The sequence below is a fragment of the Xenopus tropicalis genome, chromosome 7, assembly GCF_000004195.4.
Source record: "Xenopus tropicalis strain Nigerian chromosome 7, UCB_Xtro_10.0, whole genome shotgun sequence".
In the NCBI taxonomy this organism is placed as follows: Eukaryota; Metazoa; Chordata; class Amphibia; order Anura; family Pipidae; genus Xenopus; species Xenopus tropicalis.
Genome location: NC_030683.2, coordinates 23,807,147 through 23,822,333, shown reverse-complemented (window position 1 = coordinate 23,822,333; position 15,187 = coordinate 23,807,147). Strand labels below are relative to the sequence as shown.

At 44.6% G+C, this 15,187-nt stretch overlaps 1 protein-coding gene across 1 annotated transcript in view; it reads left to right on the top strand.

Annotated features, from left to right (window-relative positions):
* ptpre (protein tyrosine phosphatase, receptor type E) overlaps positions 1–13,322 on the top strand; it is a 111,892-nt gene extending 98,570 nt beyond the window's left edge. Inside the window, exons 11-20 of the mRNA XM_004912717.4 lie at positions 291–451; positions 2,693–2,828; positions 3,489–3,638; positions 3,972–4,065; positions 5,057–5,133; positions 9,233–9,367; positions 9,619–9,744; positions 10,004–10,155; positions 12,650–12,785; positions 12,954–13,322. Of these exons, the coding sequence (XP_004912774.1) occupies positions 291–451; positions 2,693–2,828; positions 3,489–3,638; positions 3,972–4,065; positions 5,057–5,133; positions 9,233–9,367; positions 9,619–9,744; positions 10,004–10,155; positions 12,650–12,785; positions 12,954–13,028 (1,242 nt within the window). The 3' untranslated portion in view covers positions 13,029–13,322. The remainder of the gene's footprint in view (positions 1–290; positions 452–2,692; positions 2,829–3,488; positions 3,639–3,971; positions 4,066–5,056; positions 5,134–9,232; positions 9,368–9,618; positions 9,745–10,003; positions 10,156–12,649; positions 12,786–12,953) is intronic.
* Positions 13,323–15,187: the final 1,865 nt, after the last annotated feature.

The following is a 15,187-nucleotide window of genomic DNA, read 5'->3' as shown; positions in this document are numbered from 1 at the left end:
CTGTTTAAAAGCAAACATCTTATTGGTTGCTATAGGTTCCTGCTCCTGGGCAAACTTAGTGCCTTTTATTACATATGGGGGCAAGTGTTTATTAGAGTTTAGCCAGAGGATCGTTGTGGAGCATACTGGCTGTAGTACGCGTGGTGCTCCTAGTATTACTAACTAGTATTACTGACATGCTAACATACATTGTAGGTAGTGATCCAGTTCCAAATTATAATGATTTTCTTTGTTATATGAGAACTAATTTATTTGTAATGCTATTGGCTTCTTCTCCTTATGGCTTCCAGGTTCATGATGGCTGCAAGGCACCCCGGCTCATCACTCAGTTGCACTTTACCAGTTGGCCCGACTTTGGAGTTCCCTTCACACCTATCGGGATGCTGAAGTTCCTAAAGAAAGTGAAGTCTGTGAATCCTGTCCATGCTGGTCCCATTGTTGTTCATTGCAGGTAAGCACATTCCTGTTGGCACAACCTTGTTTATGGATGGCTGTATTTAGCCCATTAGAAGTTTTGGGCTGTACTTCGGAGGCAATTATATTTGCTGACCAGATTGACCCCCCATTTCTCTTTTAGGAACCCACTGGTTCCTAGGCAATGACTCTATCAGAAGTGTTTTTCCTATTCACATCATGGGATCTTTGGCTTATTTGCTAAATAAATGTTTATTCGTGTTGATAAAGGAGCAGATTGGGGATAGTCTAAATTGACAGGTACATGCTTTTCTATCCATATTCTCCTCCCTTTATGCTGATAATGGGAGAACTGAAAGCCACTTAGGGACAGACTAGAAACATTAGAATGGGACCTGGTGCCCATCATTAGCCATGGGACCCAGGGAATGTGCACCACTAGTTAGACAGCCTTAATTGAAACATTCAAACCGCCCTCCACATCTCTTTCTTTAATGGAAACCATGTCCAACTGGCTTTTTAAAGGAAATGGAGGTGTGCAGCATCCAAGTGGTGGGGGAAAACACCTATATCTATGCTATGTGTGCCCTAGGGACCAAAGGCCATTGTCATACAGGCCTTCTGCTGGCAAGATTTGCAGATACTGGCCAGACAGATATGATCTATAAGTGTCCATAAATAATTTGGTGGTGTTGGCCTTTAATTGAGATCTCTCAGCACTAACATGGAACTGTAACACACTCTTCCTGTTGGTGGTAGAAGAGGAAGTGCTGGCTAAAATGAAACTGCCAGTGACCGCACTATCTGTTTACACGGCCTTCTCTGACAGCCAGAATCTCAGAGAATAAAGTGTGAACCTGAAGACATGCTAGATAAGCTAGTAGGCAGGAGAGCTAGAACCTCCAAGAGTTAGAGATATGTTCAGGGTAATGTTCTGCTTGGATTAGCAGGGGCAGCAAGCTATCGGAGTGACGCCTGGCATCCACTGGCATTTGAAGGATTCTGGGATTTGTAGTCCATCAGGTTTAATACGGGCATCCACAAGATTAGCATATTAAATATACCTTTACTACAAAACAGCAAAAAGGATTTTTTTTTCTGGGAATTCCATGAGTACACACACAAATATATATATATATATATCCTGTTTGTTCAGAAAAAGGTATACGTTGTCTGTGTGGCTTCGTTTAGAAAGTTCAGCTGGGGCCATTCATTTACTGGATACATTTGTCAAAAGGAAAGAGGATGTTGGGGACGGCAGACACAGGATACCAATCCCTTTTCCTCCTATAGGGACTCAATTAAATTGCATTTGTTGCACAACAGTTCCCCCTTGTGGATATGTGAGGGCATTGCATTGGTGATGGGTAACGGCATGTTAGTTAAACCCCGAACGTGAGCAGGAGCCTCCAAATAAACTGTACGCAAATGGGTTTGCTTATTTTACAAACAAAATTGTGTTAAATATAAATTCAATTATAAAGCTTTATATCCCTAAGCAACCTATGGCAGTCATTATGTGACTGAACAATAAATAACTGATTCTTCTCTCTAATAACCCTTCCCCATTGCCTCATCATCCGTGCCACACTGTTCTCTTTTCTATTTTCTCCTTCCACCTTAAATCACTTTCCTGTTCTCTCTTCTCCTTCCATAAATGTATCTTTTCTAATTATCTCACTCATCTTGAAAGCCCTCATAATTCCTGCTGTAGTGTGGCTTCTGCTCATTTAGGTGTATATTTATCACACAGTAAAGTTAGAGCTCGCCACATTCTGAGTGAAATTACGCCACTATGGGATTTTTAAAAGAATATTTATCAATAAGTGAAAGTTCACCCTTTGATAAATACGCCCAACAAAGTGAATGAGAAACAACCTGAAAGCCAATTAGGGTCAACTTTGTGGTGAACCTGTGGATATTCTTAAAACCATAGCAGAGTGACTGATACCACAATGTTTTCCTACATCCATTGCTATGGGCTTAGGGGACCCTAACCATGTGCTGGACAATAAATGAGCCCAAACCATGTAAAAACACTGCCCTAAGGGATGCATAGGTGCCTTACCCAAATGGAAGCTAAAGATGGGCGATGCTGTAGGACTCAAATGCCTATTATTACCTTGGCCAAACTAAAGTTCCTATGGTATCCTCTGCTGTCCTTTATTCTGTTGCTCGCAGCAGAACAGATTTCCAAATAGCAAATTGTTTGGAATCAGCTCTCAAGCAAAGCATTTATTATGGCTGAATCGTCATTGTATCTGTTCATTTGTTCTAGCGCCGGCGTTGGGCGGACGGGCACTTTCATTGTAATAGATGCCATTATAGACATGATGAATGAAGAAAAGAAGGTCAATGTCTTCGATTTTGTCTCAAAGATAAGGAATCAGCGCCCTCAGATGGTCCAGACGGATGTAAGCGCAGTCACTTTGTTTTTAATGCGTCTTGTTAGACCTCAGTTTCTTGTGTTAGCTGGTTTACTTTAAAGGTGTTAGTGCAGTTAGGATCCTGGCATGGACACTGGGAGAATAACAATAAAATATACAACTCAATATACAAGCATGCGGAAACACGGTGATGGGGGTCATTTACAAAGTGCAGGTCAGAGATCAAAAAATAGCCACCAACCACCATGTTTTGCACTCCTTGTGCCCCGCCCTTACAGGTCTTTAAGTTCCTAAATGGAGCTCAGAGACCTGTGTGTGCCTTATGAATACAGTACTGCCTACATTTGAAGGCCCTGAAAACCTATATTTTCTGTGGTTTAGCCCTTAAATATTACCCCTGCCCAAGGTCTATAAGGCCAAAGTCGGATTTTGATGGCACCCCTGCACTATTGCTTTATATTGGTTCTCTCTTGTGCCAGAGCATTCCAGCTGAGAATAATATATGGGCAATGTCAGGCATCATGTAGAGATAAATATGCAGCGTAAGGGGGGAAAATGCCCCTTGGCAATGGGGATCATATGACCCTTCATTTATAATAGCAGTGACCCAACTAACATGAATACTATTGTTTAATATCTTACCATATCTCACTCAGTGTTTTACTGACCCGTTCTCTTTACCTGCAGATGCAGTATTCATTTATTTACCAGGCCTTACTAGAATACTACCTCTATGGGGACACGGAGCTGGATGTGGCCTCTTTAGAAAAGCACCTCCAGGCTCTGTACACTCCGGCACCACATTTTGATAAAATAGGGCTGGAGCAAGAATTCAAGGTAAGAAAGAAGCGAGTCTTTAGGCTCATAACTAGAAATACAGCCACCCCTCAGCAATGTAGGTTCATGGGTTTTTCACATAGTAAAGACAGCTCCTTAAAAGACTGAGGCTGTAGCCTGTAGGCCAGTTGTTCCCAGATTGTGGCACTGGACCCTCAGAAGATGGCAATGATAGTCCCAAACACTCAGAGTAAAATCTCTGGCTATCTCTGTAAATACAGAAGAGTTACTCTTACAAGCATTTTTTCATTGTATCTGTGAACTAAAAGAGCACCGACTGAGCCAAGCATGAAGATAAAGTATATCAAAGGAATCTTTTTATGGATTTTGCAGAAACTCACCAGTGTTCGAATTATGAAGGAGAACATGAGAACGGGAAATTTACCTGCCAACATGAAGAAAGCCAGAGTGATACAGATCATCCCTTGTAAGTGAATTGCCACAGAGGCTGTGCTGTCATGTCTCTTTCCTCGAAATTATACATACCACTATAGCACTGGGGGTTTATTGTTGGTTTAATATGATAAAGACCATCTAGGTCTCATCTACAGAGTGCATGGCATGGTGCAAATGCAAAAAAAAGGGCACAAACCATGTTTTTCACATGAATACAGCTCTACTTGCAATTGGCAACTCTGTATTTATGGGGAGCAGGTAGGTGGAAGCACATCGCCTGCCTTTTAACTTGCACATCAAACATATACACAAGTTGGGAAGGGCCAGCGAGCGCAGGGTACAGAGGAGCCTTCCCAGTGCAGGGTTGGACTGGGTCGGTGGGTCACTAAGAAAAAACATGGTGGGTCCCAGCCCTTGCAGGTTCCGCTGATTCAGGCCCGTTTCCAGCCAGCAACTTAGGCCCTCACCCCCTAACGTTCTAATTTGGTGCAAAATGTGCAAATATATTAAGTGAATCAAAAGTGCTTATACATCAGCCCAATGCAGTGTATCACACCCACACGATGCTCACCAGATTTGATTAAAATAAGAGCATGTAGAGAAGTCAATTCGGCTATTGATTGCAGTGTATCCTTAGTCCTCAGAGTATATGGAATGAAGAGGAATCGAAAATTGTATAAAATTGTTTATTATATAAAATAAAGCCCCTGCACAATGCAGGCTACTTACAGTGTGAAGCAGTATATCAGATACAACAAAAAGCCCAACGCGTTTCTATGGAACAGGGATGCCATGTTCCCAACAGCACTGCACTATGCACCTCATTTTGCCCCTGCAGCAAGTCCACTGGGGTGCTAATTTGTGCCCCTTATTGCTCCTTGTTATATACCATCAACTATATCTTTTTATAATATAGCAAATCCCTTCAAACCCACAGCCTACGACTCCCACATCACCTTGAAGCCAAACCATCATCATTTATTCCACAGATCTTATTTAAATATATTCCTTTTCTTTTTCAGATGATTTCAACAGAGTGATTTTATCAATGAAAAGAGGAGAAGAATACACAGACTATATAAATGCCTCTTTTATTGATGTAAGTATTGGCATAGAATACATTTTATGGGAAAAACCATTGTGATAGGTTTGAGACTGGGCTCAGTTAACATAAGGTATTTAGACTGGCAGCTAAGTGGGGGGGTAATTATAGAGCTAAACCCCATAACAGAATCCCATGCTGGAACCTACCTGCCTATACTGCACAAACCTACTGTGTTAAGGGTCCCATAGAACAGAGTGGGTATGTCCCTGGGCCTCCGGTCCATTAGGGGGAAAAGTATATTGTTTCTGTCTTTTTTTCATACCTTAAAGGAAGCCTATGAGAGGTACAGCCTTGATCTGCCAGTGGATGCTGTAACCAAAACTGTATTGGAGTCTTGGACCCTTGCAGTTAACACTCCTAGCAGTAGATGGCACCATTTCTTATAAATACATAGCACTAGCATTCCCTTGAGATCTGCTGGAAAAGCCCATAAACAGATAGGGGACTGGCTGGACATGTTTTATTGCTCGGTGCTTATAATCACTTCAAAGAATTTGCAAAGCAAACCCGATCTGTTCTATAGAGGGCTAGAAAAAGCTATAATCCCTTGCAGGGTATTGCACCGAATGGCAAGCCTGCCAGATAAAGACCTCTTCTGGCTATGATGGCTTCAAGGAACAGAGACTTCTTTTAGATCTGTAGCCACTAAGCAATGAGTTAAAGTTCTGTCCAGAACCAGTCAGGGGTTAAACAGAAGAGCAGCGTTTGGGATCAGAGACAGAAGGAATGCAAAACACAAACAATGACACTCAAAACACTCGTTTACTATGCAGCGTGCCAGATACTCCGTCTGCCCTTGGCTTTTGTTGCTACTAATAATATTTAATTAAACCTGGTGGGTGGGGTGGGGGGGGGGTTGTACCAAGATTTTGTAATAATGTATGGAATTTGGGCAGACACATTTTCTGCAGGCTTAGACATTGCTGAAATCCTGCAGGGGAACTTAAGCCTGGTGATTGTAGGTCCGGATCGCCCAAAATAGGGTGTAAAGATTCATGGGCATTTGGTGAGGTTCATCCTATATGGGTTCCTGATTGGTAGCCCTCGGCCACTGCTCTGGATCCCCCTAGCGGTGCATCCCCCACTACTTAAATACATAGTTACATAGGGTTCAAAAAAGTCCATCAAGTTCAAGCCTTGTTTGGAACCTTGTTCCACAACTTCATACATGTGGTAGACTGTGCACTCCCAGACCTTCAGTCTTGCTGCCCTCATTCTCCCAGATACAGAAACAGTTAAGCAAAACTAGGAGAAAAAAAAGACTTGGATACCTGTACCTTGTTTTAAACTCCCTTAGTTTGTAACTCCTGTTTATAACTCCACGTACAGAGCCTCCACTTAAAGAGCAATCAGAGCATCAACCACCAGAGCAAACTCCATTGGAGTCCCAGTGGTTCTATTAATGCTGTCTTTTCAGGTGCAGCTAGTTAAACCCCACCCACCTCAAACTGAGGAATGAATTCAACTATTAAACAACATCCTTGAACCAGTCGTGCTGGCTGATACATTAGATAGCTTCAGGAATGGGTTGGATGGCTTTCTAGCAAGTGAGGGAATACAGGGGTAGGGGAGATAGCTCTCAGTACAAGTGAGGGAATACAGGGGTAGGGGAGATAGCTCTCAGTACAAGTGAGGGAATACAGGGTTATGGGGGATAGCTCTCAGTACAAGTGAGGGAATACAGGGGTAGGGGGGATAGCTCTCAGTACAAGTGAGGGAATACAGGGGTAGGGGGGATAGCTCTCAGTACAAGTGAGGGAATACAGGGGTAGGGGAGATAGCTTTCAGTACAAGTGAGGGAATACAGGGTTATGGGGGATAGCTCTCAGTACAAGTGAGGGAATACAGGGGTAGGGGGGATAGCTCTCAGTACAAGTGAGGGAATACAGGGGTATGGGAGATAGCTCTCAGTACAAGTGAGGGAATACAGGGGTAGGGGAGATAGCTTTCAGTACAAGTGAGGGAATACAGGGGTAGGGGGGATAGCTCTCAGTACAAGTGAGGGAATACAGGGGTATGGGAGATAGCTCTCAGTACAAGTGAGGGAATACAGGGGTAGGGGGGATAGCTCTCAGTACAAGTGAGGGAATACAGGGGTAGGGGAGATAGCTCTCAGTACAAGTGAGGGAATACAGGGGTATGGGAGATAGCTCTCAGTACAAGTGAGGGAATACAGGGGTATGGGAGATAGCTCTCAGTACAAGTGAGGGAATACAGGGGTAGGGGAGATAGCTCTCAGTACAAGTGAGGGAATACAGGGGTAGCGGAGATAGCTCTCAGTACAAGTGAGGGAATACAGGGGTAGGGGAGATAGCTCTCAGTACAAGTGAGGGAATACAGGGGTAGGAGAGATAGCTCTCAGTACAAGTGCGGGAATACAGGGGTAGGGGAGATAGCTCTCAGTACAAGTGAGGGAATACAGGGGTAGGGGAGATAGCTCTCAGTACAAGTGAGGGAATACAGGGGTAGGGGAGATAGCTCTCAGTACAAGTGAGGGAATACAGGGGTATGGGAGATAGCTCTCAGTACAAGTGAGGGAATACAGGGGTAGGGGAGATAGCTCTCAGTACAAGTGAGGGAATACAGGGGTAGGGGGGAGATAGCTCTCAGTACAAGTGAGGGAATACAGGGGTATGGGAGATAGCTCTCAGTACAAGTGAGGGAATACAGGGGTAGGGGAGATAGCTCTCAGTACAAGTGAGGGAATACAGGGGTAGGGGAGATAGCTCTCAGTACAAGTGAGGGAATACAGGGGTAGGGGAGATAGCTCTCAGTACAAGTGAGGGAATACAGGGGTATGGGAGATAGCTCTCAGTACAAGTGAGGGAATACAGGGGTAGGGGAGATAGCTCTCAGTACAAGTGAGGGAATACAGGGGTAGGGGGGAGATAGCTCTCAGTACAAGTGAGGGAATACAGGGGTATGGGAGATAGCTCTCAGTACAAGTGAGGGAATACAGGGGTAGGGGAGATAGCTCTCAGTACAAGTGAGGGAATACAGGGGTAGGGGGATAGCTCTCAGTACAAGTGAGGGAATACAGGGGTATGGGAGATAGCTCTCAGTACAAGTGAGGGAATACAGGGGTAGGGGGGAGATAGCTCTCAGTACAAGTGAGGGAATACAGGGGTAGGGGAGATAGCTCTCAGTACAAGTGAGGGAATACAGGGGTAGGGGAGATAGCTCTCAGTACAAGTGAGGGAATACAGGGGTAGGGGAGATAGCTCTCAGTACAAGTGAGGGAATACAGGGGTAGGGGAGATAGCTCTCAATACAAGTGAGGGAATACAGGGGTAGGGGAGATAGCTCTTAGTACAAGTGAGGGAATACAGGGGTAGGGGAGATAGCTCTCAGTACAAGTGAGGGAATACAGGGGTAGGGGAGATAGCTCTCAGTACAAGTGAGGGAATACAGGGGTATGGGAGATAGCTCTCAGTACAAGTGAGGGAATACAGGGGTAGGGGAGATAGCTCTCAGTACAAGTGAGGGAATACAGGGGTATGGGAGATAGCTCTCAGTACAAGTGAGGGAATACAGGGGTATGGGAGATAGCTCTTAGTACAAGTTGATCCAGGGACTGGTCCGATTGCCATCTTGGAGTCAGGAAGGATTTTTTTCTCCTTTGCGGCAAATTAGTGAGGCTTCAGATGGGGTTTTTTTTGCCTTCCCCTGGTTCACCTATAGAGCTACTGCCCAGGGTCATACTGGACCACTGGGACAACAGAAAAAACTTGGTGGGCCCCACCACGGCCTGCTCCCTGCTCTGAGCCAGGACCTTTGGACCATCAGTTTATGCTAGAAGAGTATTGAGGCAATGGCCAGTGTTTACCTGCCTGCACCATTTCTAGCTTAATGGGCGATTGGTAAAATCCTGGGAATTACCCCCCTCCATTGATTTGTGTGATAAGTACATGAGCCCCAATGCTGTGTGTCCATGCAGGTCAACAGAAGGGCAATTTCCCATGGTTCCACCCACCAATGTGCCATTCCACTGTCTCCCACAGGATCCATTCTGTAGCCATTAGTAGAAAGCAGTGCATTATGGGATGGGGGTGCATGGAGAGAGCACCTTACTAATGTCGCTTTCTTTCTCCAGGGTTACCGGCAGAAAGACTATTTTATTGCAACCCAAGGGCCACTTCCTCACACAGTGGAAGATTTCTGGAGGATGGTGTGGGAATGGAAATCTCATACTATTGTCATCCTCACAGAGCTGCAGGAAAGGGAGCAGGTAACTTACTCTGTGCTTCTTTCCTTGGTCGCCCAGCCGGTGGCATTGGCCCGTTTATGTTGGCACCGTATTGTTTACAATAAAATATATTGAGTTTTTAACTAATATTAAGACCTGCTAAGCCACAAAATTACCCAAGTGCAGTTACCTGTAGCAATGATTAGACTGGTTGCTATGGGCAACTCCACTGGTGCAGTTTAGCACAGGCAATGGTTCCAACTTTAATGATGCTGATGCCCATCTCTCAACAGGAAAAATGCTGCCAGTACTGGCCATCGGAGGGCACTGTAACGCACGGGGAAATAAATATAGAAATTAAAAGTGACCGACTCCTGGACACAATAAGTGTGAGAGACTTCATAGTTACAAGCAGCCAGGTAACTGTTTTGCTCATTATTTCAAGAATAATGTAATCATGATAGCTGATGATTAAATTCAATTGGACCATAACCAGATATCTTCCCAAATTCCAAACTGGATAGCTGCTAAAAAAAAGTTAAAAAATTAAAAAACCACAACAAAGAAAACTGGTCTCAGAATATTGCTATCATACTAGAAGTTAATTTAATGGTGAACTACCCCTTTAAATAAATAACATGGAATTTTAATCTACTAATAATTCTTTTTCCCTTATAGGAAAAGCAGACTCGGTTGGTTCGGCAGTTTCATTTTCATGGCTGGCCTGAAATTGGGATTCCTGCAGAAGGGAAAGGAATGATCGACCTCATTGCAGCAGTCCAGAAACAGCAGCAACAGACAGGGAACCACCCAATTGTTGTACATTGCAGGTATGTGACACTGGCTGTTGCAAAAGTGTTTATTAAAGACTCTTGGCTCATAGTTTAGTAGAGGAGACAATTCAGGAATGCAGGAACAAAAAAATCAGCCTCTGGGAAGGGACTGTGGCTGTGGGATAGCAGGTATAATAGGGAGAGATGGTGCCTATAGTAGCAGTGGGGGGATAATAGCCTCTGGGAAGGGACTGGGGCTGTGGGATAGTAGGTATAGTAGGGAGAGATGGTGCCTATAATAGCAGTGGGGGGATAATAGCCTCTGGGAAGGGACTGGGGCTGTGGGATAGCAGGTATAGTAGGGAGAGATGGTGCCTATAGTAGCAGTGGGGGATAATAGCCTCTGGGAGGGGACTGGGGCTGTGGGATAGCAGGTATAGTAGGGAGAGATGGTGCCTATAGTAGCAGTGGGGGGATAATAGCCTCTGGGAAGGGACTGTGGCTGTGGGATAGCAGGTATAGTAGGGAGAGATGGTGCCTATAGTAGCAGTGGGGGGATAATATCCTCTGGGAAGGTACTGGGGCTGTGGGATAGCAGGTATAGTAGGGAGAGATGGTGCCTATAGTAGCAGTGGGATAATAGCCTCTGGGAAGGGACTGTGGCTGTGGGATAGCAGGTATAGTAGGGAGAGATGGTGCCTATAGTAGCAGTGGGGGGATAATATCCTCTGGGAAGGTACTGGGGCTGTGGGATAGCAGGTATAGTAGGGAGAGATGGTGCCTATAGTAGCAGTGGGATAATAGCCTCTGGGAAGGGACTGTGGCTGTGGGATAGCAGGTATAGTAGGGAGAGATGGTGCCTATAGTAGCAGTGGGGGGATAATATCCTCTGGGAAGGTACTGGGGCTGTGGGATAGCAGGTATAGTAGGGAGAGATGGTGCCTATAGTAGCAGTGGGATAATAGCCTCTGGGAAGGGACTGTGGCTGTGGGATAGCAGGTATAGTAGGGAGAGATGGTGCCTATAGTAGCAGTGGGGGGATAATAGCCTCTGGGAAGGGACTGGGGCTGTGGGATAGCAGGTATAGTAGGGAGAGATGGTGCCTATAGTAGCAGTGGGGGGATAATATCCTCTGGGAAGGTACTGGGGCTGTGGGATAGCAGGTATAGTAGGGAGAGATGGTGCCTATAGTAGCAGTGCAGGGATAATATCCTATGGGAAGGTACTGGGGCTGTGGGATAGCAGGTATAGTAGGGAGAGATGGTGCCTATAGTAGCAGTGGGATAATAGCCTCTGGGAAGGGACTGGGGCTGTGGGATAGCAGGTATAGTAGGGAGAGATGGTGCCTATAGTAGCAGTGGGAGGATAATAGCCTCTGGGAAGGGACTGTGGGATAGCAGGTATAGTAGGGAGAGATGGTGCCTATAGTAGCAGTGGGAGGATAATAGCCTCTGGGAAGGGACTGTGGGATAGCAGGTATAGTAGGGAGAGATGGTGCCTATAGTAGCAGTGGGAGGATAATAGCCTCTGGGAAGGGACTGTGGCTGTGGAATAGCAGGTATAGTAGGGAGAGATGGTGCCTATAGTAGCAGTGGGGGGATAATAGCCTCTGGGAAGGGACTGGGGCTGTGGGATAGCAGGTATAGTAGGGAGAGATGGTGCATGGTGTATATTACTAAGTCAGTGATAATGTGGATATAAGCAATGTATCTTTATGTATCTGTGCAGCGCGGGAGCTGGAAGAACAGGGACATTCATTGCAGTGGGGGGATAATAGCCTCTGGGAAGGGACTGTGGCTGTGGGATAGCAGGTATAGTAGGGAGAGATGGTGCCTATAGTAGCAGTGGGAGGATAATAGCCTCTGGGAAGGGACTGGGGCTGTGGGATAGCAGGTATAGTAGGGAGAGATGGTGCCTATAGTAGCAGTGGGGGGATAATAGCCTCTGGGAAGGTACTGGGGCTGTGGGATAGCAGGTATAGTAGGGAGAGATGGTGCCTATAGTAGCAGTGGGGGGATAATAGCCTCTGGGAAGGTACTGGGGCTGTGGGATAGCAGGTATAGTAGGGAGAGATGGTGCCTATAGTAGCAGTGGGGGGATAATAGCCTCTGGGAAGGGACTGTGGCTGTGGGATAGCAGGTATAGTAGGGAGAGATGGTGCCTATAGTAGCAGTGGGGGGATAATAGCCTCTGGGAAGGGACTGGGGCTGTGGGATAGCAGGTATAGTAGGGAGAGATGGTGCCTATAGTAGCAGTGGGATAATAGCCTCTGGGAAGGGACTGTGGCTGTGGGATAGCAGGTATAGTAGGGAGAGATGGTGCCTATAGTAGCAGTGGGGGATAATAGCCTCTGGGAAGGGACTGTGGCTGAGGGATATCAGGTATAGTAGGGAGAGATGGTGCCTATAGTAGCAGTGGAGGGATAATAGCCTCTGGGAAGGGACTGGGGCTGTGGGATAGCAGGTATAGTAGGGAGAGATGGTGCATGGTGTATATTACTAAGTCAGTGATAATGTGGATATAAGCAATGTATCTTTATGTATCTGTGCAGCGCGGGAGCTGGAAGAACAGGGACATTCATTGCACTAAGTAACATTCTGGAGCGAGTGAAGGCGGAAGGATTGCTGGATGTTTTCCAGACCATAAAAAGTTTACGGATGCAAAGACCACATATGGTGCAAACACTGGTAAGAGAACACACGGCTCACTGGCCAGCCCTCCCGTATGGGCATAGCTCCGCGCCCTAAATGTCGCTCTAAATCAGCTCCGACTCCCCCTTCTTTCTCGCTGCAACCCTGATAATTTGAAATGGTTGTTTCCATGGTAACACCACCGGCTGTTGTTCTGTTTTGCAGGAACAATATGAATTCTGCTATAAAGTGGTACAAGACTACATTGACATATTTTCCGATTACGCCAATTTCAAGTGACAGCAGCTGCGGCCAGGGGGGAGGAGCCTCGCTGTTTTTTTTTTTTTTTTAATCTGTACAAATCCTGTAATATTATCAACTGTCTTGGGGTTAATTTATCCTGCTTTTGACAATATGCTTTTGTATTCCAAGCCTAATGTGCATCCAGTGTCTCAGCCTTGTGTTGTATAAAGATTAAAATGCACACGTTCATGGGCGGGCGGGCGGGGGAGGGGCAATCCATGTACAATAATGTATATATTTATTTATTTACAAATGAAATGTATATTATCTTACAAGAGACTTATATGCAGATTTCTATTGGTCGCTTGCTTTTTTTTATCCAGCTCTACTTCATATAAGCTCTGCTGCTCTGCTATTTATTATTGTTATTAGCCCCTCCCCCTAATTTATCAGATAACCCAGTACCCTTCAAGGTTAACTTTTAGTATGTTATAGAATGGCCTGTTCTAAGCAACTTTTCAATTGGTCTTCATTGTTTATTTTTTTATAGTTTTTTAATTATTTACCTTTTCTGACTCTTTCCTGCTTTCAAATGGGGGTCACTGACCCCAGCAGCAAAACATCTATTGCTCTGTGAGGCTACAATTGTATTGCTAATGTTACTTTCTATAAGTTATTTTTCTATTCAGGTCCCTCTTCTATTTATACACCAGTTTCTCATTCAAACCACTCCCTGGTTGCTAAGGTAATGTAAACCCTAGCAACCAGATGACTGTTGAAAAGTTAAACTGGAGAGCTCCTAAACAAAAAAAAAGTTATAAAAAATGAAGACCAAGTGCAAATTGTCTCAGAGTATTACTCTCTACATCATACTAAAAGTTAACACAAAGGTGGACTACTCCTTAATATAAAGATGCTCTTACCATTGTTACAATATTAATTACTAAGCAGAGGGTCGTAAACATGTGTTTTCAGCTGGGGGGGTGGATATCGGGGGTCATTTTAGGTCTGCCGGACGCCAAGTATTGGTTGAGAAAAAAGCACAACTGACAAATCACTTGCTACATATTAAAGGGGGTGTTCACTCTCATATTAATTTATATGGAGCTATTCTAAGCAATTTTTCGATTGGTCTTCTTTATTTATTTTGTATGGCTTTTGAACTTATTCAGCTTATTAGCTTTCTATCCTGTCTGTGTCCGGCCTGCAGAATAAAATGCACTCTGGTTGTCAGGGTCACCGACCCTTGCCACTGAAAGGCTGACTGTGAGGGTTACGTTCTATTGTTTATTGCTGACCCTCTCCTTTTGGTCTCCCTTAAAGCTGTTGCTTGGTTTCTAGGGAAATTGCACCCTAGCAGCCAGATAGCAGTTGACGTTTCAAGCCTTAGAGTTGCAGAGCAAAACATGTAAATGTTTTTAGAAACCGCCAAAAAAATAAAAAAGGAAGACTAACAAATCTTGCCTTATTATACTGTTCTTTTTAACATGAGCGTCCCCCTTACCTTCAGTCTCACAGCGTGTAACTGCAGCCCCACTATTTCTTATTGGGGATGCTGGGCAGCTGGGGGTTTAAGTGCCACAACAGTTAGAGGGTTACACACGAGAAAGCCATTCCGAGAGGTCAGACATTGACAATAACTGTATAACTCACATTTGAGGTACAGGTATGGGATCCCTTATCCGGAAACCCATTATCCAGAAAGTTCCGAATTACGGAAAGGCCATTTCCCATAGACTCCATTATAAGCAAATAATTCTAATTTTTAAAAATGATTTTGTTTTTCTCTGTAATAATAAAACAGTACCTGTACTTGATCCCAACTAAGATATAATTACCCCTTATTGGGGGCAGAACAGTCCTATTGGGTTTATTTAATGGTTAAATGATTCCCTTTTCTCTGTAATAATAAAACAGTACCTGTACTTGATCCCAACTAAGATATAATTACCCCTTATTGGGGGCAGAACAGCCCTATTGGGTTTATTTCATGGTTAAATGATTCCCTTTTCTCTGTAATAATAAAACAGTACCTGTACTTGATCCCAACTAAGATATAATTACCCCTTATTGGGGGCAGAACAGTCCTATTGGGTTTATTCAATATTTAAATGATTTTTAGCAGACTTAAGTTATGGAGATCCAAATTACAGAAAGATCCCTTATCCGGAAAACCCCAGGTCACAAGCATTCTGGATAACAGGTCCCATACCTGT